The following is a 26135-nucleotide window of genomic DNA, read 5'->3' on the forward strand; positions in this document are numbered from 1 at the left end:
CATGGTCCAAATTTTAGAGTTAAATTAAGCCATATAAAAAACAAATGCCTTAGAAAACAAATGCCTTGATGTCCTCTTATTTCACTGGGTAAGTGCCTTTTAAAGTTAAGGAGGATGTGAGATGAAGAGTTCAAGGAATAAAGATGTAAGATTGTGGGGTTTTCCCCTAATGAAAATAAAACTTTTAATTCCCATATTCCTTCTTTTCAAATGCTTGTTCCTTTTCTCTTCTCCCAGGATTACCTTTACTAAACTAATGTTTATAAAAATATCAACACTGAGGTTTTATATAAAAAGGCATTTCTGCATACTGTGAATTACCTATTTAAATTACTTCATGGCTAGAATTTAAAATCTCCTTGTGTGTGTGTAGTTACTTAGCCAAATGCATACCTTCTGGCTTATATTCATTCACTTTTATTTAAACCATGGGCAAATCTCTGTTCCTATTCAGTAAATGAATGGAAGAGCAGAATTAGGATATCTCCAAACATACTATAATTTAATATTGTAAGAACTTCTCATTAATATTTTGTGGGAAAAGATGAATTTAGGTGAAGGTGAACTTTCTAGATTGGTACTCAAGTTTCATAGCTCTAGGATCTTTGTAAGATACTGTATATCAAAATTCATTACTTCCAAAATGTTTTTTAACGATGACATTTCTTCCACATAGGTTGTTTTGCTAAAGAAGGAAGAAGTCACAGACATAAAATGTTGATTTTATTAGATATATCAATATCTTCTTAATAATGTGAAGAAATAGAACATTATAATAAATATCCCAGCAACAGAAGATTTGGTAAAGACAGAGTGTCACTAGTCACAGCATGGTGGGTTCTGTATTAAATTAAGTCTCTAAAGTGCTTTTAAAAGAGTAGAAGGACATTTGGGTATAGCATGGCTTATGTCATCAGACATTCATATAGGCACACCTCAGGTCTCTTTGAAATATCCTTGTGAAGAGGTATAATTTATACATTACAACTTGTGAGTAAGAGTGTGTATACACAGGAGCATGTATAAATGTAAATGAATCTGTTACTTTGTCTTGTGAAGGATAATAACTTTAAAAATAGTTTAAGAAATGTCCTATCTTCCTATCTAGGTATAGAGATGCTTTCTTGTAACTCCAAATACAACTGTGGTAAAGGTAAAGAAGTTCTGGGTTGATAGGCTTCAATTCTTACCTTTATGTTTATTTTAACTTTGGCTTCTTGGGACCATAGAGTAGAGCTTCTTTTTGTATGCTGATCAGATACTTCACCAAGTGTTTGGGAATCAGATAGACTAGGGCATGATCTAAAGGGATCAGAGACTACTTCTTCCCTCTTTGTACCAAGAGGAAAAGAAGCCACTCATCTCTTCAGCACCAACCCCAAAGCCTCTTGTACACCTTATCTGGGCAACTCATTGTCCAAGGACCTGCCACTTATGTTGGCCGTCACCCCAGGAATTACAAGCCCCACGTACAGGAAAGCAGAACCTCTGGTTTTTAATATTTGGGATGCCTTAAAGAATTTCTTGGGAAATTTAATATGGTTTGTGTTGTATGTAAAATACATTTCAGTGTGCAAGTTGGTGATTATATCTAAACTAGTAAGTAATATGGCTTGCCATTGCTTAGAGACACTGGGTTGTGCTACCTTGGACAATCACGAAAATAATATTAGTAGTTCAGCATATGTGAAAAACATATTATCTATAACTAGTACATAATTTATATAAGATGCGTATGGTGACTTTTAAAATACTCATTCCAACCCATGAACTTAATATGAATGAAATATTCTAAAAAATGTTGAGGAGAAAATTGGACTACTTACAACCACTTTAAAAGAGTTTTCTGGTATAAAAAAATTTAAAACTGTTTATATAATGTGTATGACAAAGCAGAGTCTTTCTATGACAAATAGGAACTTTATCCACTGTTAACATTCCTTTTCATAATGACATCACTGTGACTTTAGATCTGGAGTATCCAAGATGCAAATACTACTTTTTTCAAATGTTCATTTATAAGAAAGTTTATTTGATAATTTAGAGTAAAGAATGTCTATTATAGCTTTAATATCTTCAAGTATATACATTTAGAGAAAAATTTAATACATCTTGGTTTTGCATACTAAATTCCTGTTGGAGTTTCAAGGCACTTTATTGTCTCTGAAACACTTTCATTCTCATTTCACCATATGATGTCACTAGTCAAGTTTTTATCAGATATTAAGTATCTAACATTTGTAAAGCACCTTATTGATTGCAAGTATATCCAGACATATAGGACTCTCGTTTTATTCTCAAAAACAAAACAAAACAAAACCTGGAAATCCAGTTTTAGGAGGGTAGCTGGGGGATGGTGAGGGAAAATATGTAACTTTAATAAGAGGCCGTATGTGAAAAAATGCCACTAGAGAGATACAGTGTGCTATGAGATTCACGTGAGGAAAATAGAGTTCTAGATGTTGAGAAGCTTTATGATGGATCTTGCACTCACAGTGAGCCATTATGGATACATAAGATTTTGCGGGCTATGGACATTGGGGAGGGGAGGCGAACCATAAGAGACTATGGACTCTGAAAAACAACCTGAGGGTTTTGAAGGGTCAGGGGTGGGAGGTTGGGGGAACAGGTGGTGGGTAATGGGGAGGGCACGTTTTGCATGGAGCACTGGGTGTTGTGCAAAAAGAATGAATACTGTTACGCTGAAAAAATAAATAAAATGGAAAAAAAAAAAAAGATTTTGTAGGTGGGAGGACAGTTACAATCAGAAGGAAGAGTGCTTTTGCAGAGGCGTGGCCGAGGAAGAAAGCAGTGTTGAGGAGAGTGTATATTTCAATCCACCACCTCTTCCACCCATAGAGAACTGGAAGCTGCTCAAAACAGTGATACTTTTTCTTAACGCTTTTCTTCACTCCCTCAAACTCCACATCCCCTTCACCTGTTGACCTCCTAAGAAATTGAGCTTATGCCAATAGAAAGTCTCTCCTCTGTCCAAAAGGATGGGTTGGATGCCCCTTTTGGGGGCTCCCATTGCACCCTCTATTCACCCTATATTGAGGTTCTTCTCTTTATTGTAAATGTTTCCCGCTGCTCAGTATGCTCTTTAACGAAGCTCAGGCTGAGGTATGCACCATTACATGCATACTACATGGAAGGTACATGATAAATAAACTGACTGTAAGTTATTATAGTTAATCTTAAAAACATTAAGCACTTAAAATATTCTGGACATGGGCAAGTCACTGCCTTCAAGAGGCTCATCGTATAGTACAGCAGTTCTCAAAATGTGGTTCCCAGACTGAGCACCACTTGGGAATGTGTTTTGAAAATGCAGATACCACCTCAGACCTATTAGATCAAAAACTGAGTGTTAAAACACAGCAGTCTGTTTTAACAAGCTTTCCAGGTGATTCTAACACATGCTAATGTTTGAGAGGCCCATTAAAGAGAAATCAAGACAAGACAGCTGTGGCCATATTGACGAAGGAGCTATTTGAGGAAGTGATTCTTTAGTTGGGCCTTCAGAGAGCTTTTCAAAGGTTTTTAAGGGAAGAACATTTTCTCACTGTAGCAGCATTTCAGAAGTACAAAAGACTAGAGGCAGAAAGACCAGTTAGGACTCTACTTTAAATCTAGCAATCAGGTAAAGCAAGCCAGAACTAAGGCAGGAAGAAGGGACATTAGTTGCTAGGATCTATTCTTTAGGACAAGTGAATTAAAAAGGAAGGGAAGTGGTCATAGGTGACCCCATGCTCCAAATTTGAGACAACGATGTTGCCTCAAATGATGTTTACTGATGTTGAATGATAGCAGGGAGATAATGAGTTTGATTTTCAAAATGTTGCGTTCATTTGAATTACCAATGGGATATTTAGAGAGTGGGGCATACTTGCTCTCGTAATGCTTTGTGCTTTAGAATTAAACAGACTTGAATATAAATTCTGGCTTTACCACTTAAACAAATTTGTAATACTGGCTGAGAAAACTTAGAAACTCTTTTTGCTTCAGTTTCTTCACATGTGAAACGGGCTTAATAGTTTCCCTCATACAGATGTTAAGACTGAAAATTCAAAGAAAAGAAACATAGTATAGTTATGAAGAACATGGCATAGTGTTTGCTTGGTTATTCAGTAGCTATTAGTAAGGATGAACTGAACTGTTGGAAGTATGTCACTAGAGTTTTAGAAGACAGGGATGATTAACAGTTAACCTAGGGTAAACACCTGCATTTATTCGTTGTGAGGAGGAAGAAAAGACAGAGAACAAGCAATCAGAGATGTATCAGGACCTAATCTGTTGTTATATCACCTATTTGCATTTTCCTACCCATTCTGTGTATTACAGTTGGAATGAGTCATGACTTTGGAAATCTATTGTAATCATTTAGTCTCTGCAAGAATATTGAAACATCTCTTTTGGTATTGAGCTCACTATTTTTCAAGTCAGCTGATTCCTTTTTGGATGTCTTTGATTATTAGTATATTTTTCTTCACATGTATCCTTAACCCACTGTCTTGTGAAAAAATTTTTTAATTAATTTATTTATCTTTTCAGCGTAACAGTATTCATTGTTTTTGCACAACGCCCAGTGCTCCATGCAGTATCTTGTGAAAATTTTTACCTTATTTAATTCCTTTCCGTATTAGTGGATTAGCCTCTTATGTTAGCCGCCACTAGGATCCCTTCTTCCTTCTTTCATATCTCCCTCAATCTTCCACTACAGAAAAGCTTTTATTGCAGCCAAAGTAAAGAATACATGACAATCATTTTTTTAAATTACTTTTATATCCTTACATGGTTTCTAATTCGGGTCTGTCACACAGTATTTTAAAACTATAGCCAGAAAGAAAGGGGAAAGTAGAGAAGTAATCATGGAAAATGATTATTTTGCTTATTTTCACACGAAGTTCTAACTCACATATTGCCTCTTTATATCATACCAACTACCCATGCCCCCCTATAATCTTCAACCATAAGTATCTCAATAGCAGTTAAAAGAGAAATAAGTTAATTTCAAGAATTCACTATGCTTTATTATATGGCTGAAAATGTGTTAGGATATCACAGAACCAAAGCTGGGAATCATTTTTCCCAGAGCTTTAATACCATGTCATATTTGCCCTTGAACAGAACATGGTACAACCCAATAAATGGTTACAATTGTTACAAATTATATATAGTAGATAACCTAGAAGCTAATGAAGAAATGAACCAAATTAGAGAGTTTGAGATAGCTCCTAGGAAAAGGACTATCTGAATGAGAGACTTGAAGTCCGGTTGCTGTTTAGGAGTGTACAAGCCCTGGATGGGACTGGTACAACTAAATAACATCTGTTATTGAGAAAAATGTCACACATAGGCTTTGAATTGCTCAGCCACCTTCATTCCCATTCAGTAATTAATATGTGAACCTGATTTAACAGTTAAATATCTACTGAGATCATTCACTGAACCAAAAATCAACAGACAATACAGTTCTTATTAAACACAGCTGAGCAATATTTTTTTTGCTAATCCCCTAAAAGTATAATTGCAGAGAAGATGTGGTTCCCCCATCACTAACATTTACTGTTTTAAATATTGTTGTCTTTCTGGTTCTATACTTTTTGTGGAAATTTTCCCTATATAAAAAATAGTCCTCATTAAGTAATTCATAACATTCATGATTTTCTAAATGGAATATTACTATTCATGGACTAAGTCCATTTATCTTGTTCATTTTGTTGTTTACAAAATAATGTGCTTATCACTAAAAGTTCAGCAAATAGAAGTATAAAGAGGAAAATATAGACTGTAGACCTTATTCCCCTTTAACACAACCACTGCTCATGATGTTGTGTATCTCTATGTTTTCTATATTTATATAATTTTTTTTACAAAGGTAGAGTTGGGTTACATTTGCTATTTTGGAGCTTCCATTTTTTCTACACAACAATTTTTATATCCCTTACTAATGGTCATTTACATGATGTACAGTTCGGGGTTGGTTTAAACAGTACTGTGGCACATGTGTTGCACATTTATCCCTGCTTTTATCCAAATCATTTCCTTATGGGAGTGGAAGTAGAATTGGGGAATCAAAGGTACATACTTTATATAGGTCTTCATGGATATTTGCTTACCTTTGTTTAAAATATTCCTGATGCTTTGTCAGTCAGAGTGGGAAGGCTGATTGATAAATAGTAAAACTTGTGTTGAATGTAAGTATTGGGGCACTAAATTCTGCACCTGAAACTAATATTACACTGTATGGTAACTAATCGGAATTTAAATAAAAACTTGAAAAAAAAGAAAGAAAACGGAAAGAAATAGTGAAAGTGTATACTTTTCTGCCATTAAATAACATTCAGCTATAAAATTAAAATCTAACCAAATTGCTGCTTTCTCATCAAAAAATTCTACTTTTTCATGGAAAAACAATTCTATTTGGGGGGATCGTATATTCAAAAAGAGCATAAAGTGTGAAAGAACAAGATGAATCAAATTGCAGCGAACATCATACAGGAAAACACCATCTAGCCTTAGAAATTCTCAACTAGTCACAATGATCATAACAGAAAAAAATGGAAAGAAATTGATGGATAGAAACCTGTAATTGCTGAAAATACATATGCTAAAAGAAAAAGATGGCCATCATATTGACTGTTTTAGTATAGTTAGTAATTATTTGAATGAATAAAATTAGTGATAAAATGTAGTTATCATTAATAAGTTGTTCCTAAACTCTTCATATAAACAGCATGTTTTCTCCTCTAAACTTTGAACTCAAAAATCTGCTCACTTATTTTTTTGGCAAACAAAATGAACACTTGGATTTGAATTCACTTTGCTTTGACTCTTGGCTTATAGAAAGGACTGCAGAGATACTTCTTAGCTATCAGAGGATTCAAACTCAATGTAGTATACCTTTGGGCACATAATAATCCTCACCGATATGTAATGGGAGACATTTGACCAGTTTCATTACTTTAGTTATCTGCATTAATGTGATTTAAAAAAAAAACGGTCAGCCTCATATTTGTGTTAGCCACGAATCACAATGATCATTTTGATTCATATCTGGGACCCCCTCCCTGAGTTTTTAAGCATCGTACCATCTCACTTCTTTTCTGTCCTGATTTTTTCTCTTCACCATCACTCCGTTCAGCTGCAGTAGAGGTTGGGATTTAAATGAATGCTCATGCATTATGTAAACCACTGTCTCCCATTATCCCACAGTAGCTGTAGTCCAGAGCACCTCTTCATCGTAGTCTCAGGATCTGTGATTCTTTCGGTGGAAGTGCTTATTCTTTTCAGCTTGATCATTATCTTCCAGGCAAAAACATGGCGAATAACAGAAAAGGGTACCCATTCCCTTGCATTTGGGTGCCTAGGAAGAAACTAGATTACTGTTCAGACCACTTGTCAAATCCTGCTTGTAATCCAGGATAAATTTTGATCTAATGTATTTGTATGACATCCTGGAAAATTCTAATCCATTAGAGTAAAGGTTCTTCTCTCTTTTAAGTGTGAAGTGTGTGTGTGTGTGTTAAGTCTTAGAGTAATAGCTATTTTCAATGTGCTTCAAAGCATAGAGGATTTCAGTTACCTGATTAACTGCATAACTAGTCCATCTTCAAGCAAACTAACAAATTATTCTATGTTTAATATCTTAAAAGGATGACGAGTGAAGTAATTTAACGTGGAAAACAGCTAAGTCAGGTTTCAGGACATTTATTAAGTACTTGGATTTAATTATACAATACGTTTTGAGGTGATACTCAAACAGAATGGCTTCATTAAATTCCAAACATTATATTTCAAGTTTATAGGGTTGTTTGGGACACATTTCCAATAGCTTCTGCAGGGAGTAGTGTTACGTTGTCGTTTTTCTTCTATTCTTATAACGTGGTAAAAGGTTAATTTTATTGATGCTATCTTCCATGCATCAGAATGTTGCCTTGCTTTGTCAGTACCAGCTATCAGTAGTTTAAAGTCAGTCTAATTTAGAGACTTATACCACATATCTCTAAAAGATAGTGATGAGAAAGCATGTGGTATAGCTTGCAAGCTCAGGACATTGCAAAATCCTTGTTTTCAAGCATGTGGATTTTTGAATTGTACTTGTGAACAGAGCTCGGATCTAGGCCTTGCACAGCATTAATGATGACATAATTTCTTTAAACTCTAAATTACTCCATTGGCAGGATACAGTTTTAGTCTCTGCTTTGACATGGTAAATGTCCATTATGTTATCTCATAATAATACGGACTCTAATGCAATAACATGGTTAATCAATTCAGAGATAAAATTTCTTTGAGTATTTATCTCCTGAAAATTGGTAGGATGGTACACCAATTATGTGATTTTCTTTTTTTTAACTAATCTTATTAAAGGGGGAGAACATTAAATCTTTGAATACTGTACCTCAATTTTATTGTAATGATTTTGCTGGTTACCAGGTGGGGTGGCAGTTGAAAAATTTGGTGAATGCACTACGAGAGGACCCGAGTGGTGTTATCTTAACTTTGAAAAAGCGACCTCAGAGCATGCTTACCTCAGCACCAGCTTTACTGAAAAATATGAGATGGAAGCCCCTTGCTCTGCAGGTAATGAAGCTTAATCATAAGTCATACACCATCATTTTAGCCATAGATTATCTCAGTAATGCTTCTTTATTGTGCCTCATCTCAGCAGCATATGGATTAATCTTGTATGCTTTTGAAAATTGGTTTGTGAAATTATCTCTTCACAGCTTATCCTAATAGGCTTAATTGTGATGAAATCTGTAAGTTACAATAACTAAAATCCAAATGATAAAGAACTCTGCCTTAATTTGTAAACATTTAAAGCATAATTACAAAAAAAATTAGCAATTTCAAGCCAAAATATGGATAGAGATGAAAATGAGATGTTTCATTTTGAGATGTAATCTTCTATTTAAAAGTTACACTCTCATACTTGGAGAAACTGGATGACAGTTTATAGACTTCTTTTAAATCAGCTCATAAGATAGTTATTTGCACAAGAAAAACTTCCCTATAATCATTAATGGGAAAACAAGAGGAGCTGATTATTTATAAACAGTAGGTAAAGAAAGTTTTATATAGTAATTAAAATATACCTACTGCATTCCCTCTGACTGATCATTTTTTCTTTTCCACCCTGTCGGGTAGCAAAATAGGGAAATTATTGCATTAGAATTTCTGCATTTTTCTTCAGCATGAAACCACTCCAAAAAATTACTCTATGGATGTTGATAAATTATATTCATTAAGAAGCATAGTTATCTCAGAAGTAATAAGAATATGATTCTGATTAATGAATGACAAGGAAATAATACATTTCTTTCCATTTCGGTCAGTGTAATCTTCAAACGCATCATAAAAGAAATTTTTGTCTTTCCCAGAACGTGCATTTTTAAAATAGGAGACTATTACCTTTCTTAGAAGTGTAATTTTTTTAAAATTGCAATTGCTCACTGAGCTAGAACATTGCCCTTTGTTCAGATTAAAAAGAAAAGCAATATATGTGAATGCCATTGTTGTCACTGCTATAAAAATTGTTATTTCTATATTAACACCTTATACCATTCTCAGATGTTTTCCCCCTAAAATCTTAAATTCTCCATTACACATAAATGCCCTTATGGATGATAATGATTTGTCGTTGTTTAAAACTTTACTACTTATTGACCTCAAAGTTGCATTACATTTAAATAACATAAAAACATATAAAATGTTCTAACATTAAGGTCTTTAAATTTTTAATGTTAATCTTTCATTTTTCAAATGAATATATGTAAACTGTATGAATATGTCCAAAAACATTTGATTTGCAGTATATGTCTATTATCAAATATTTTTAATGTCATTAAAATTTGGAATTCAATGTTTCTTAACTCATCAAATCATAAATTAGCAGATCAGACTTTCCCATCACATCATTTTATTTTCTCGCTGTATTATAAGTTGCTTTGTTGTTCCACTCTGTAGTTTTCCTATTGACATGTCTTCCTCAAAGATCCTGAGAGGTGCAAACACTGAAGAAGAGTCCCACAATTATAGCCATTAGGATTTTTTCTTTATATATGTGTAGTTAAATTTAACAACTTCTCTCTAATCCCTTCTATTTCACCTTAAACGCCAAAAAGACACTATTTTCCTACCAATCCATGAACTGTGCTTGAGGAAATATCTCTAGGAAATAAACTGATAATTCGGTCCCTTTTTAGATTCTTTTCCACAAGCACAAACTGGAGATTAAGTTAATGACACTATCCAGTTAATCACTTTTATATAAAATGCTGAAATAATCGAAAGACCAACATTTCTTTTTTGCCACACATTTGGTGTGTATATTCAAAGCTGGAGAACAAAGACTTTAATTTTTTAAAATTATTTCACGTCATGGTTTAATTATAATTATAATATGTTATTAGGATACTATTCTAAGTCCATTGCTAACTGCCAAGAAATATGCCTCACCAGATCACTAATTATATTTATTCTTCATAGCCTATACAGTTACTCTGGATATATAAATTTACTTTTTCAGATTGCTGAAATCAGAAAAAAGAAAATCAGCATTTCCATAAGTGCTTATATGTATCAACATTTTTGTAGATTTGTTATTTCAACTGAATTTAGTTCCACTGAAATATATTGTCCAAGCTCGACTCCTTATAGATAAACAGTACTATTGGGAAGGTGCGGAACTTGCTTTGAACTTCTTTAAAAACTGCTTCAGTGGCTGACATTTTACAGAGCAGAAGGAAGAGTATTAGTTTTAATTAAATACTTCCTAATGGTGGTTAAAGCAAGGTCTTCGTGGTAAGAGCAATGGATAAGCTCTCCAACCTACTATACTACCATCACCAAATATCCCTGAAATTTTGAAGACCTGAAATCGTACCATGACAGATTTGTTTCTTGACCTTGCAGCTTTGGGCGACTCTAAAATACAGAGACACCAAAAGCGTAATGGGAACTCTGGTCAGAATTTTTATAGAGTGTAAATTAACCAAAGATGAATAAAACCTGATGGTACCAGAATCTGTAGATTAAAGATAGACTGCCTCCCAGGCGGGGGTGGGAAGTAAAAGAAATAATGAGATAAGAAGGTCTTGCAGGCAGTTTTGGATTCCTTTGTGACTTTGCCAGAGGCCACACTTTTATCCTAGTGTCTAAGAAAGGACCTCAGATGTGAAATGCAATGCTTAATGCAGGAATAATCCTCTGTGCAGACCGAAGTACCAGTCTTACTGTATTCTTGCTTCTGGTATGTGTACTAACACATTGGAGCTAAAATGCCCATTAACTCAGTTAAATATAAATCTTCAGTGTTCACACCTGGAGAATTGGACCTTAGGTTATATTTTTGTCCAAACAGTCTACTAAGAATGATTTAGATAGAGGTTACAAAAAGAAATAATTTATGGCATTTATTTAATTCAATATGTCTATTTCAACTTCTTCTTCTCCACCAGGCTTAATTTACCTACTAACATTTTCAAATAAAATATGGCCAGGTTTGTGTATTGTGGAAGCCAGACACTAATACACACATCTTAAAAAAAGAAAAACTTTATTCTAACATAAGGAATAATTATTTTTTAAACTAATAAGGAAATAATTTTTTACCTACACCAATAAAATTTAACCTTGTCTACCTTCAGGTAGAAGACTGTGAAAGAATACCACATTTTCATGAAAGAAATTTATTTCTCAAAATATTTTGTAAGGGTAGTAACTTCTATTATTAATCAACTGCAATAATAAATTTGGATTTGGATTTTCTTGTGAAAATCATTCATGAAATTATAGCCAAATAAACAAAAGCATACAATTCAGCTTCATGCTCACAGAGCAATTTCATTAGTACATTTCATGAAATTCGGCAGTTCTTTTTTTAAGTTTCTGATTTCTCAAACATTTTGCAATAGAACTAAAAGACTTGGAGATAACTTAGTCAAATATTACAAAAAAGATTTAATCTGGAGTTGAATTCTGTTGTCATCTGCACCATTTTTATAAATAGTAGAGTTGTTTTACATGATATAGAATCTTTTGTTCTGTGTGAGCAAACCAGGGATTTCCTGCTTTTCCAAGAACTGTTTTTAAAAATGTGTTCATAGTAGCCTTTATACTAAAGTCCTGGATTTTGGTGACCTTAGTGATTGCTTATGGTGAAGTTCTTCCAATTTAATGAAGAAAATCCCAGGGAATTCTGGATAAACTTCAAGGTGTATTTTTGGTGTTTGTGGTTTTAAGTTAGTGTGAGTAGGTCACAAGCATGCATGGGTGGTGTCATTTTTCTTCTTGAAGAGATGCATGGAACAATTAGCTGGACACTAGCAAGAATCTTGATTGAAATCATCACTGGGAATCAGCAATTTTTTAAAAACATCAAAGAACCCAGCTTTTTTGGTGAGAATGCCTCTCAAATCATCACTATAGTCAATGTTGGAATTCAACATACTGATATAGGTTTCATTAAACATGTTCTTATATGAAATAACATCAAGCTGTATCATTAGAATTATGTTCCTAAACTGCATTCTAATCCATAAATTTCTTATATCTGTGTGAGAGTTTCTTGTGTGGTTTTGTGCTTTTCATTTAAAATCTTATTGCTAAAAAAAAAAAAAATCTTATTGCTTAGCATTATCTTGATGCCATTTTTACAGGATATTTAACTTTGAGCAGAAAAAGAAATTGAAAGCAAATAGTCCTAACAGTCGATTTTGTCTGTCAACTGGTGTAACAACAGAACACTAACTGGTTACATTACATTTCAAATACACACAAATGTGAATGGTTAAAGTATTCTGTGAAAACCAAAACGTAAGAAATAATAAAATTTGTTTTAATATCAAAGTTATGGATCAGGGTGACTGAAAAAACCATTACTAACAAAAGCTGTATTTCTAAGAGTTTTATTTTAAAGGCATGTTTTGAAGAGGAAGATAACCAATATTAAGTATGACACTAGAGAAGAAAGGAAATCTTAACTAAAAATGTAATTGTGCTGACTGAAAGGCAGAAACAATTATATGTTTTACATGCTCAAATTAGTAAATAGCTGCAAGCAGTTGTCACATCACATTTTTGTTCAGCAGTGTTTAAGCAGATTAATTAAAGTATCTAATTCACATTTGTGTTTTTCAGCCAAATGCTTTCAAATGTTACACTGACTACAGATAATCACCTAAAATGCAAAAATTGTTTTTCAGTTTCTTTATTCTTTAGTTTCTCGTCCTTTAATTAATAGTCTAAAAATGATGTTTACTGTAACTTGAAAAAAAATGGAAGTCCAGTTTTAATGTTGCAGTACTAACTATGCCAGTAAGACTGGACAACACAAGAATAAATATGCTCGTTTTAGTACAGTGTGCAAAATTTGATGACTCAGTGGATAAAGCCATTTTGTAGTGTGACTCTGATCTATATTTCTTGTATATCATGTAACTACATATTTTTATGCACATATATCTGTATTTTAAAACCTATACAGATATGGTTTCCTGATTAAATTAATGGTCAGAAAAAAAATGTTTCTTTTCTTGGTGGTCTAACAGGAAAGGAAAGATTACAGGCTTATAAAAGAAGACTCAAGTCTTTTGTATGTATGAATTTAGATTCTAGAAAAAGCTGTGAAAACATTGAAAGTGGGAGAATTTTGAATACATGATTTCCTTTGCGTAGGTTCTTTTCAAATAATTTAATACTCAAGAAAAGCTTTCCCAGGGAAAAGTATGCCCAATAATTTTCCAGATTAGATCTAACATTCTTGATATGGTCAAGAAACTTACAAATTGTATACAATGTCTTGCCTCCCAAAATCCAGCATACATTTTCTCTGGAGCATTTGTTTAGATGATTAAGAAGAGAGTTGCTAACATAAAACAAGATTCTGGTACTTGTGTTGGGAATTATAATAAAAATGTGTTTGAACTGAGTAAGGACTTTGTGTTAATGTTCTATGCTAGAATAATGGGGTATTGTGATCCATCCGAGTCTGTGCTTATTCCCCAGAGCGACTAAAATAAATGGCCAGGTTTTATACTTTATGTAATCATTCGTATTTCAGTGGGTGTTTTTCCCCTGTAAGGCAAAGCAAGCTCTTTGTGATCTTTGCATTCGTGAATTTTAGAACTACATAATGTGTAACACACTGTTTTAATCTTTAATTTGGGGGTTGTCTTTTTGTCACTGGTGTCATTCAAGAGTTTCTAAAGCTCTATAAAAGCCAGGTCACTTACCAGACAACTAAATTTAAGATAAGCTTGCCAAGAGTTCTTAAAATGTAAAATGTTTCAAATAAAACCTCAATGTCAAATGTAGTTTCTTAAGTATGGAAGCTCTTTTCTCATGATCTTTAAGACCATAGAGGTTTCAGAGGTATACCTTCCAGATGTGCTCAGTTACCTTAAAAACATTAGAAGTGGGAACACAAGGAAAAGACCTGAGCCATCAAAGGATTTAAAGTGAAATTTCAGCAATTCCTTACAAACGCTGAAAATTTTATTTTTTAATAATAACAATCTTCCAATGCTGTTTAAACTGGAGGAGTAGGATATTATTACTAAAGTAATCACACATGATTCAGAGGAAGATTTGTGTAGTACCATATTGTAGGATACAATTGGGAAGTATTTATGTAGTCCAAACTGACAATATGGAAAAAATGTATGTGTATGTTTAACCTAGTAGGTTTCTAGTAATAGTCCTATTGACTGTAGTGAGTTATCATTAACTGACTTAAGGTTACCAATGTATATTTGAAGAGATGCATATGATCATTTTATTTAGAATCTGGATATTTTCAGAGATGCATTCCAGTGCCTGAGAAATCTATCAGAGTTGTTTTAGCAGAGCTCTATGTCAGTAGGACCATTTACATATGAAAACCAAATGTTATGATAAGGTCCTTCCAGGAAATAAACCTGTTTGCCTAGAATCCAAAATGGATCCATATCGTACTTGATTGCATACTGTAGCATATCAAGTTATACAGAAGCTTCATGCTTATTTGAGTAACAAGATGCAGTCTTAAAATAACCTTGTATTTAAATGATGATAATTCTTAATTCTCTTTCCATATTTTGCTGATATAAGAGAAAGTATCAAGGTGGCAAGAAGAAAATTAAAAAGTATTACCCTTATTTCTACATTTTTCTTTAAATTGGGAATTCTTCATAGTGCCTATTAAAATGTGAATTGGATGCTGAGAAAATTCCTTTTTTGATTCGAGAGAAGCTGTATTTGTCACTTTTTGTGTATTTTCACACACTTAAATGGTTATTGGTGGTGTTTGTAATTTTAATGCCACTTGTTATAACTAAGAATTTCTTGCTGGTGATTTCGGCTAATAATATCATTTATTCTGTGCTTGATTTAGTCAAATTTTGCCTATCTTTCTAATGTTCTTTAACACCTTTTTCATTCTTTTTAATTTTGTATTTGTTCAGTTCTTGTTCAAAGGTAGAAAAATTTTTGAAAGATTATAATTTTAAATTATCACAAAAACTTCTTTTGGAGTTAAGCAGCTATTTCCATTTTCCCATGAAGTTTCTATTTTACCATATTTTATTTTTTCATTGCTTAATGTATAATTTTTAAAATAGGATTCTCAAGAAGAATGTTTACTTTTTAGTGTGGATTAGCTTAACAAAAGTAATACAATTAGTAGACAAAGTATAATGAATATATTTAATATTTACTGTGTGTTTTATTTGGTACAAAGCATACTGATTAGCCAGATGATATCTGCATGATAAACCAGCTGAAATGGTTCCTGTGATTTATCAGTTAATACAATAACTAGCCAGTTGTGTTAAGCAATAGGGTTGACTAATTTCCATTTTCTCAAAAGAATAAGTTGTTCTTTTCAATCACTTCAGTTCCTTGAACCAGCTGGCACAGTCAAAACTGTTATTCATTTAAACATATTTAAGAGTCTTTTTCATCTATGTATTTACTCATTTAGTGCATCATGCTAACTGATATATTAATAGCAACTTCTTCCTGAAAATAGAAACCTAGAGAAAAATAGCAATTTGAAGAAAGCCGACATGGCTAATATTTAAGCTTATGGAAGTGGAAAAAAACATGCACCCTAAGGAATCCTAGTAATAATCCATGTAGAATGCTAGTAATGGTCCAGGCAGAATAAAAATTCTGTTGTTCCTTACCTCACACTTCATGGCTATTTAAAATATACTTGTAAGCACTGACTATTGTTTCTCTTTTTTCCTTCCATCCCTCCTTTCTTCCTTTTGGTTTAGGAAAGGAAGAGGTGGGCACTAACCAAAAAAGATTATCTTTACTTCTGTAAGTGGTAAAATAAAAGAGAAGTCTTCAGAATAGAAAGAGTGACCCTAAAACAGAAGAAAGAGAATAAAAATTTGTTAGATTATTTTTAATTGCTTATTTTTTAAGAACTTGTTCTTTAGTTCACATGCAGTATTAGGAATAATTTAAAATAAGAGATACTGGAGCATTTAAAAAGCATACTGAATATAAGTTTTTCTCACACTGTATGTTACAAAGTTTTGGAAAATAATGTACTGCATAATGGATTTTTAAAATATTTCAATAATGATGAAAATTACTTATTTTTATGTCATCTGTATCTAGTACCAAGATATCCTAACAAAAAGGAAAGCAGTTATACAGTCACATCACAGTGATCATATATAGTATGTCTAAAGACTTGATCTAAAGAACCTATCATTCAGAGATGTGTTGTAGAGGCATGTAACACATCTCTAGAAACAATACGCTTCATTTCCTCAGGCTTTATGGTGTTCATCCATACAGATGGCTCTGGATTACTGACATAATCTCACGATTTCCCATCGCCAAGATTTTTGTTACTAAAAGACACATAATTTAACTGGACACTCTTTCAAAATTGGCATAGTTAAACATCAGTCTACTGCACACTCATAATACATAATACAACATGTAAAGTTTCTGACTTCTTTTACATTATATAAGATAGAATATTGTAGAGTCCCAAAATAAATTATCAATTTTTTCCCTTCTCTCTCTCTTTCTTTAATTTCTATTTCACATAGATTAAAACTTAGCCGTCATTTTGGCAGGATGTGTGATTTCAAGCTATTAAGGTGAGCTGTGTAATAAGGAAGGTCAAACCCCATGAATTTAGTCATAAACTATGTAGCCTACCCTAGTGGCCTACATTGTATATTGTATTTATGCTTGGTTTTTCGAATATTTTGTTTATCTGTACAAAAGCATTGTCACAATATAAATAGCTGTAATATGCCATTTTTTGGGTCCAGCAATACATGTTAAAGTAATAGAACTGTGGGTCTATATAGATTGGCTAAAAGTGTTTTCATATTGGCTAAAATGGCAGCATCTTATCATGTGAAGATACAGTTCATTTTGTGACATTACTTTTATGTTTGCAATTGCACTAAAATTCTTATTTTTAATATGTTATTGTATACATAGCTAATCCATAAGTTCTGTAAGATAAACATGAACATTTGTGAATTTTAGTCTCAGTTTAGTATAATTTTTCAAAGGAAATGATCATTCCAAATGCTTTGAAGCTTAGAATTGGGAGAGCTCTTAAGTTAATGCATCCTGGTGTATCGCTTTATTCAGTATATATGCTTTTTTAATTTTTAAAAAAGCATTTCATACTTAAATAGGTATGAAAATGCGATCTATAGAGGTGTATCTAAACATTATTCTAAACCAATGCTAAATGTGCGTGCCTATGAAAGGCGGAATGATTGTTACAGTAATCACCATACTTTTGAAGATGTACCATAAAATGACCTTGAGAAGACAGTTAGTTGTGTTTATCTTTATGAAAAAAGAAAGTATTCTCTCATACTGGCCTTTCATCCTCCATTCTTGTAAACTTTTCTGAGGATCTGTGACATTCTGCTAACTTAGGAGTATGGCATATCTTTTGGGGGAAAAGATAAGAAATATCTTTCTTGTGTCTCAGTCTGGATGTGAATGAACTAATTCTTTTGAAAGTTACTCTTTATTATCTTCCCTTCAAAGGTGGGATTCCAACAAAGCAAATTTAATTTAATTAAGTTTCTGACTGTGAAATAAATCTTACCGTTATGAAACACTGCATGGTGCTTTTACCTTATAAATAGTTTTTACATGGTTATGCCATAGAGTAAGGTGAGTTGAGAACTAATTGGGAACCTCTAAAGTAATAAATTATTTGGTTTTGGAGATTGAAAGGAATATCTGTGTGCTAAATAACATGTTTCTTGATTTCAGCCAAGTTCAAAAGCTTTGCAGAAAATAGATAATTTTAAAATGATAACTATGTGTCGTTGTTGTTGTTGTTGTTCTGTGTGTTGTTTGTGTGCGTATGTATTTTCTTTTTCATTTTAACCAGCCTCTTATACCTAGAAGTCCCACAAGCAGCGTTGCCACGCCTTCCAGCACCATCAGTACACCAACCAAAAGAGACAGTTCTGCTCTCCAGGATCTCTACATTCCCCCTCCTCCTGCAGAACCATATATTCCCAGGTATAAAACCAACCATCCCATTGTTCTGGACAGCTTCTATCCAAAGACTAGCCTAACTATGTAAACTGTGAAGTAAATTCTCAAGGACCACCTTGAATATTTTCTTAGATAGGAACTCTAAGCATATTCTGGAAAACTAGTGCATTGTAGAGAATGCGCTTTGCTTAACAATAGTAGTAATGGGCGCCTGGGTAGCTCAGTCGGTTAAGGGGCAGGGAGCCTTCTTCTCCCTCTCCCTCTGCTTGTTGCTTACCCTACTTGTGTACCCTTTCTCTCTGTCAAATAAATAAATAAAACCTTTAAAAATAATAATAATAGTAGTAGTAACAATAAATAATCTGTTTGAAACACTATGCATTAAGTATCTTGTAAACATTTTCTCATATAATAGGAAAGAGTAGGAAAGTAACAATAAATAACAATTGGGATTCTTTTAATAAGTAAGGAATACATGAGGGTTCTTGGCTAAGAAGACCCAGAAAATCTCAAGTTACTTTGAAGCATTTTTTTTCTAAACGAGAAGTTTATAGATAACTTCTATGCCTTCTTATATGTGTGCAATGAGGGAGCTTTTTGGGGAGGGGGTAAATGATGAGAAGAGAGAGTATAGTATCCCCCCTCCTTTTTCTGTATCTTTAATTTCTCCTTGCTTAGTTCAATAATGTTTCTGTCAGAAAGTGGAAAGAATTTGCAAGAGAATGAGTTGCCTTTAGAGCCTGTTTTCTAGATTTCTTGAGGCTATATCTCTGTTTCATTTCCAGATTCTATTTGAAATTCCTGGCAGGTGTGGAAGATTACAACTTTGTGCCATAATGCATTCTGTCCAAAGCATTCTGATATCCAGCCTTGTGGAATATAAAAATTATGGAAAGGGGCCAGCACTAAATGGGGATAATTAATACCAATCACAAAGAATTTGGTTCCATTTTTAAATTAGGTTTGCAGTCATTCTAAAACAGTAATTTAAGGTCTCTTATTTTCAAGCCACACTTCATATTAAATTTCTTCAGTATATAAAAGAACTGAAATTCCTTTCTTAATTAATTTTCATTATTCTTTGGTGCACCTAATGTTTCAATTCTCTCAGATATGCGGGTACTACATTTTACTATCTGTATGTTACACGACAGCATAGTGTGTCCACAAATACTGCATTGTTGTCTAGTAATAAAACTGTAGTCCATTTTATAAACATTTTAGTTCTTAATTTTGAGAATTGAATGTAGCTGTGGGAACATGGTTTATGAGAAGACATAATTTACTAAGCTGGATTTTCACAAATCTTTCTATTATGTAATTTACAGTCTTACGTTAAAGTTACAATCAGATGCACAGCTCCATCTGATATCCTAGCCAAACACAAGTGACATTTTAATTCTATTAAGATGGTGTCAGGTTTGAATACTCTTGCATGAGGAACAAGAAAAATGTGTGCTTCAAATAGTGACTCTTTTAGTTTGTTCTCATTTTAATTGGAAAGAATTTTATTTCAATGCAAATGATTATTTAAGAAACCTTACCCCAAGGGCTACATGTACAGATAAACATCAGAAGATTATTTTTATCAAATCTCTGCAGTTTTTTAATCTTTCCTTTTCTCTTGTGTAGGTAAGAATTTATTATAAAGAAAGTATTTCCTAGATAGAAACTGTTTAAAATATACTTCAGGAGACAAAAGAATAAAATGATTGAGTTCTGTCCTCTGAGTATGGTGGAGATAGGATTATGGCAATGTGCGGAAGCCAATAAAAAGCTTGAACATACTATTTAAAAATATTAAAGATATTAGAAGTTGAAGTATCAACATGTTGGTACTTGTTTTGTCAGTATTGTTTGAAAGCTTCATACTTTTCAGTAAACTTCATAATCACTTTAGTTATTCTACATACTTTTATTTATTGTAATTACTATTTCAGAATATGAAAATATTCTAGATATATTTTGAGTTAAATTATTAATTATCCAAGGCACAGTCTTTTGATATAGCACAGTCAGAACAATCCATGTTCCTTGTATATATAAATTATCTTTATTTTCGGGTTTGACTTGAAGTTACGGCATAGATACAGCCTTGACACTTTTTTCCCATTTTGCTATTTTGATATTAAATGGGGCTTGCCTAATTTAACTCATCTGAATGTTTCTTTTTTCCTATATTAAAAAATTTTGTTTATGTAGGGGAGGCATATTAGTATTCATTCGAATTGTAAATAATAAAATCTTCCTCACCTTAAAACCAAAGAAACCCTTAAATGGTAGGGCTAGTTGTCAGGTGGAAACTTTTTCATGGGCTTACAATTCTTTGAACACATTTATTCCGGAAGAAAATGTGGTAGAAAAAAAGTGCCTTTTCTCTAAAAGAGAAGACACTCATGTATGTGGAATGAGTAAAATTTGGTCAGTTTTTTATTATATGTCTTATGACTATATGTAGCTTCATTAAGCATTTACATAATTAACCAAATCTCTTTTTCCATGACAAAAATCAAGAATTTGTAGGTCTTTGCACAACTCTGAAGTTCAAGCACTAACTTCTCTCAATTTTACTCAACCATTAAATATAAAGAAAATCCACTAAAGCAGTATTCTAACTTTTTTTTTTTAAGATTTTATTTATTTATTTGGCAGAGAGAGATCACAAGTAGGCAGAGAGGCAGGCAGAGAGAGAGAGAGAGGAAGCAGGCTCCCCGCTGAGCAGAGAGCCCGATGCGGCACTCGATCCCAGGACCCTGAGATCATGACCTGAGCCGAAGGCAGCAGCTTAACCCACTGAGCCACCCAGGTGCCCAGTATTATAACTTTTCATCTATTTCCTTAAATCCTTTTCAGAGTAAAAGTGTAGGTTTATTATATACATAACATTAAGAAAATTTTTTAAAAATCTGTACAGCAGGACCAATTAATATGTTGAGTTATTCAGAGACTCATGATGTGAGTCCACACACACATGCACACATAAAGAGATACACACACAACCGTGCACACACTTATACACAGAACACATATATCGGTTCATTCTACTGCAAAGATTGTGTTTGGTTTGTACATTTCTTAATTCAACTTTATTTGATTGCGTTTCATATGGACATGTTTAATAAATCTTTCTTGTTGGTATGAGGTGAGACCTCCTTTACTGTATCATTACAGAGTAAGTAATATCAGCCCTTGCAATTTTTTGCCATGGGGATGTCCGTATAAATAGAGCATGGTGACTTAACGAGGGCTGAGTCACCCTCTGATCTCAGCTGCATTAACATTCATGTCACAGGCCTGATAGAAATGTTTTCCCATTTACAGATAGGCAAAACCTTACTCCAGTGCCATGAGTTCGTTAGGGCTGTTTTAAAGCTAATTGCAGTGTCAATTTTCTTTTTGGTAGAGGACTAACAGTAACAAAAAGCACCAGGCAATTTATTCAGGAAAAGTTTTTAGCTTGCTGAAAATGAAATTCTGCCTGGATTTTATATTTGTTTTCTTCATGTTGCCTGAGAACTAGCTGTCCAGTTGAAATTTAACAATAGGCAATATTTTCAATTTAAAATATAAAAGAGTGAATAGCAATGTAAATGGCAGTCTCAACTTGTGATTAAATACATGAGACAGCTTGCTGATTCAATCAGTTTTGAGAATATTATTTACTACTTTCAATATATGTCAAATACTAGGAATGTAGCCTTCATTTGGACAGACCTAATCAAGACATTTGCATACACCTACAAAAGCATAGTATACCCTAGTATGGAAGTATAGGAGTATAATATTCTAGCTGAACAGCAACTCATATTATAGAATTGATTTATAATCTCATCACCATTTTATAAGACCTAATGTCAATTAAAATTGTGTTCTTTTTATCTGTCTCATTGTAATTTAGCTAATTCTGTTGATTTAAGATTTCACTCTTAGCACTTAATATAAAATTAAATTTTTCTCTGGGTTGATACCATTCATGACACTGAGGGTAGAACTGGAAGCAATTAAGAACTAGGAGGAAATAAAATTAATGATCTGCAAGGGAAGAAACATTGCACTTTGACAATCAGAGTTGTGTTCTAGAAGACAGGCTTTTCTAACAAAGACTTCATAGCTAGTCATAGTGAAACACATCATAAAATAAACAAGGTTCAATTTAACCCATCCTAAGTGGAGTATTTCTACCAAAATTCCACTCATTAGGTGCCCAATTGCCTGGGCCGTGTAAATTAATGCTGTATGTGAGTAACAATTTTAGGGATCCCATAAATGATTAGATTTTTCTTTTTTAGAATCCTATAGAAAATCAATTTGCCATCATCTTAAATTCCATATTTTGTCAGGTTTCTCTGTGTTCTCTCCACAAGAAGTGTTGCTGATTTGCAATGAAATTTTGAACTATCCATTTAGAATTAGTTCTATGAATAAGATACATAGATTTTAAATATTGAAAGTCATTCTATTCAATAAGGTTTATTTTAAATTAATAACAAGCTGTTTGAAATTCTTATAATGCCAGCTTATAGAATGCTAATTTGGTTCTTAAGGCTGCAAATGCCCTTACAAAGGTGGTAGTTCTTAAACACATCTTTGTTTTTAAGCAGTGCAAATACTACTGTACATCAATGAGTTAAACTTGCACAAGAAAGCTATATTGGTAGCATCGTTAAACTTATACCTACTATCTTGAGCACCAAAAGTAATTTATGTGCTGACATGATTTCCTTTGTATGACATAGCACAGTGAAAATGAACTAGAGCAGGAGTTAGAAGATCCAGGATTCATGTCCAGCATTGTCATTTATTAGCTGTGTGAACTTTAGGCAACATATTTAACCTCTCTGATCCTCAGCATTTATCTTCCTGCAATATAGGGATAGTTAAAAATTACCCTTTAAGCCTCAAAGAAAGTTTAAAAAAATCAGAAGATATATTGTATGAGAAGGATATTATAAACTGTTTTGGACCCTCTCTGCCATTTTCCCACCCTAACACTTTCCTGCATCCTTCTCCCTTACTTTTCTTTAGGGATGAAAAAGGAAACCTTCCTTGTGAAGACCTCAGAGGACATATGGTTGGCAAGCCAGTGCATAAGGGATCTGAATCACCGAATTCATTTCTGGATCAGGAATATAGAAAGAGGTTTAATATTGTTGAGGAAGATACTGTCTTATATTGCTATGAATATGAAAAAGGAAGATCAAGTAGTCAAGGAAGACGAGAAAGCACCCCGACTTATGGTAAGAGTTCTTTTCTTACATTGACAGGAGAACATGTCTCACATAAGAACCTCTATTTCTTTTCATAGACTTTTGGGTTATGAAATTCTTTGATTTACTTGATAGCTTTTGAATCTTTATAATTGATCTGTGTCTGTCATGTGCTTCTAAGTGGCATCTCAACAGTGTGAGGTGTGATAATAAAAATTATTCGAAATTTTCCAAAGATAGGTAAGAACAGTAGGTAGCATTTTAACTCATTAATGACTTAAGGACACCTTGAATCACATGTAATTTTTGTAATGTCAGATATCACCAAATTGGAATAATTGAATTTTCCTTTTTTTAAAAGACAAATGCTCCTATTAACTTGACTTATATAAAACTGACTCCTTATTCCTCAGGGATTAAAAAATCTTTAGATAAACTTTCTGGGGGAAAATCTCACCACAGTTTTTGTGTTTTTTTAAGAAGTTGGAAAATTTGAGTGGAAGTGGATTCTAAATAGGAAACACACACTGTATTTAAGACAGAGATGACCTTAGAGTTATCACATCCCTAGGATTTTTCATCTTTGACTTCTGTTTTTCTGTACATGACCAAGACCAAGAGACCAAGAAAGTAATGCAGTCACGTTTACTTTATATTGATACATTGTATGTGAAAGATTTGCCCATGAAGTTGCCTAAAGTTAAAGTAGTAAAGCTATTATCCTACCGCAAGAGTGAAAGGATTTAATTGAAACTCTGTGCTCCTCCTTTTCCAGTTTTCAAACTGATCATTTTTAGTGAGGAGCATAGAAAATGGGAAAGACAGTATTCTTGCTGATTAGTACAGGTGATCAGCTGGAGCTGAGTAGAAGGACAGTTGTCTTTAGGGTTTTTTTCCATTTGCCCTCCTTACTTGTCCACCATGGCCATATGTCTCCCTCCTGTGGTCCCAAATGATTAGTCATCATTTACCTTACTTACTACATGTGCCTGATTTCCTTATAGCTCTTTGGTAGTAATTATGTATGAGAAGTTTTGCCCCAAATGGTCCTAAACAATAGGAGCCATACTTACCTTGTGTTATTATCTGTCCATGTGCTTTTTTAAATCATAGTAAGTAATGATTTTTTGAACATAGCTCCTCAATTATACTATTCTGTGGGTACTTTTCTTAAACTGTCATAATTGGAAGGTATTTGCACCTTCACTTTTCTCCCCTATTATATTGTAAACTTCTGCAGTACAGAGTAATATAGAAGCCTACCATCTTTGTTATCCCGACCCTTGCTTTATCACATAAGATCTTTATTTTTATTCATTCATTCCACAAGTACTTATTGACTACCTGTTATTGGATAGGCAAAAATGTATATCAAGTCTTTTTTTTATCTCTTAGAATTATTTTGGCTCTCTTCTACTTATTTTGAAGTAGAAAAGAATGTTTAAGGAAAAATTATAGTCACCAGATGAAGTTCATAGCTGATAGCTTTATAAAAAATTGTTACTTGATTCTCACTTGAATGGCTTTGATTGTTAGTCTCTTCAGACTACAGTTTTAAACCACCTAGTGTCATGATGTTCCACAAATCCTCTCTCTCCCAATAAAACAAAATGCTGTTTAAGTTTTAGAAAATTAAGATATCCTATAGATATATATTTTGTAAAGATTGATTTATTTTAGATACAGGGGGAGAGAGCACAGAGGGGAGGGGAAGAGGGAGAGGGAGGAAGAGTCTCAAGCAGACTCTGCTCCAAGCAGGGAGCCTGACACAGGGCAGGCCCCAGTCTCCTGACCCTGAGATCATGACCTAAGCTGAAACCAATAGTCAGTCACTTTATCCACTGTGCCATCCAGGTCCCCAATATGATAGATTTTTATAAACAACTTAGAAGAAAAGAAATATATATGTATGTGTGCTTAAACAAGGGGTAGGAAGTTTTTTAAAAATAAAGTTATTTTACTTTTGATCCCAGAAGGTTTTTTTTAAACTTTTGAACATGAAATATAATCTGAACCTTCAGTGGAAATACTTAGAGATGCTTCAGTGAAGATTTTCTAGCAGTTTAATGTATTAAAACCTTTTTAAAATCGTATCATAGGCAATAAATTCTGCCTGTCACACACATGAATTTGTATCCTTAATTTTCCCAAAGATTATTTCATTTCTAAATTCATTCAGCAAATATTTGCTATGTACATAAAATCATCCAGTCACTGGGGTGTTCAAAGGTGAATAAAACATAAATTTTCCCTGGAAGGCAGTCATAACCTAGAGGGAAGAAACAAAAAAGAGATGCATTGTAATAACTTTAGGTAGGTAGGAATATGTGAACAAAGTAGTACACTAGCCTAGGAGCTGAAGCCCCAGAGCCTTCCCAGGAAGTCACATAACTAAAAGTCGCATTTGTGCTGAGTTTTAAATAAGTAGTCATC

The 26135-nt window shown here is 33.3% G+C and overlaps 1 protein-coding gene across 5 annotated transcripts in view; it reads left to right on the plus strand.

The window, feature by feature from the left end:
• The window catches only part of CNKSR2 (connector enhancer of kinase suppressor of Ras 2), a 299498-nt gene that overhangs the window by 167941 nt on the left and 105422 nt on the right, over positions 1-26135 (plus strand). For 3 of the 5 annotated variants that reach the window (XM_045996325.1, XM_045996324.1, XM_045996328.1), the window contains exons 9-11: positions 8443-8589; positions 18386-18519; positions 23521-23732. In XM_045996325.1, the coding sequence (XP_045852281.1) occupies positions 8443-8589; positions 18386-18519; positions 23521-23732 (493 nt within the window). The remainder of the gene's footprint in view (positions 1-8442; positions 8590-18385; positions 18520-23520; positions 23733-26135) is intronic. The other 2 variants (XM_045996326.1, XM_045996327.1) reach the window with 1 other exon arrangement.

This window comes from Meles meles, chromosome X (assembly GCF_922984935.1).
Source record: "Meles meles chromosome X, mMelMel3.1 paternal haplotype, whole genome shotgun sequence".
In the NCBI taxonomy this organism is placed as follows: Eukaryota; Metazoa; Chordata; class Mammalia; order Carnivora; family Mustelidae; genus Meles; species Meles meles.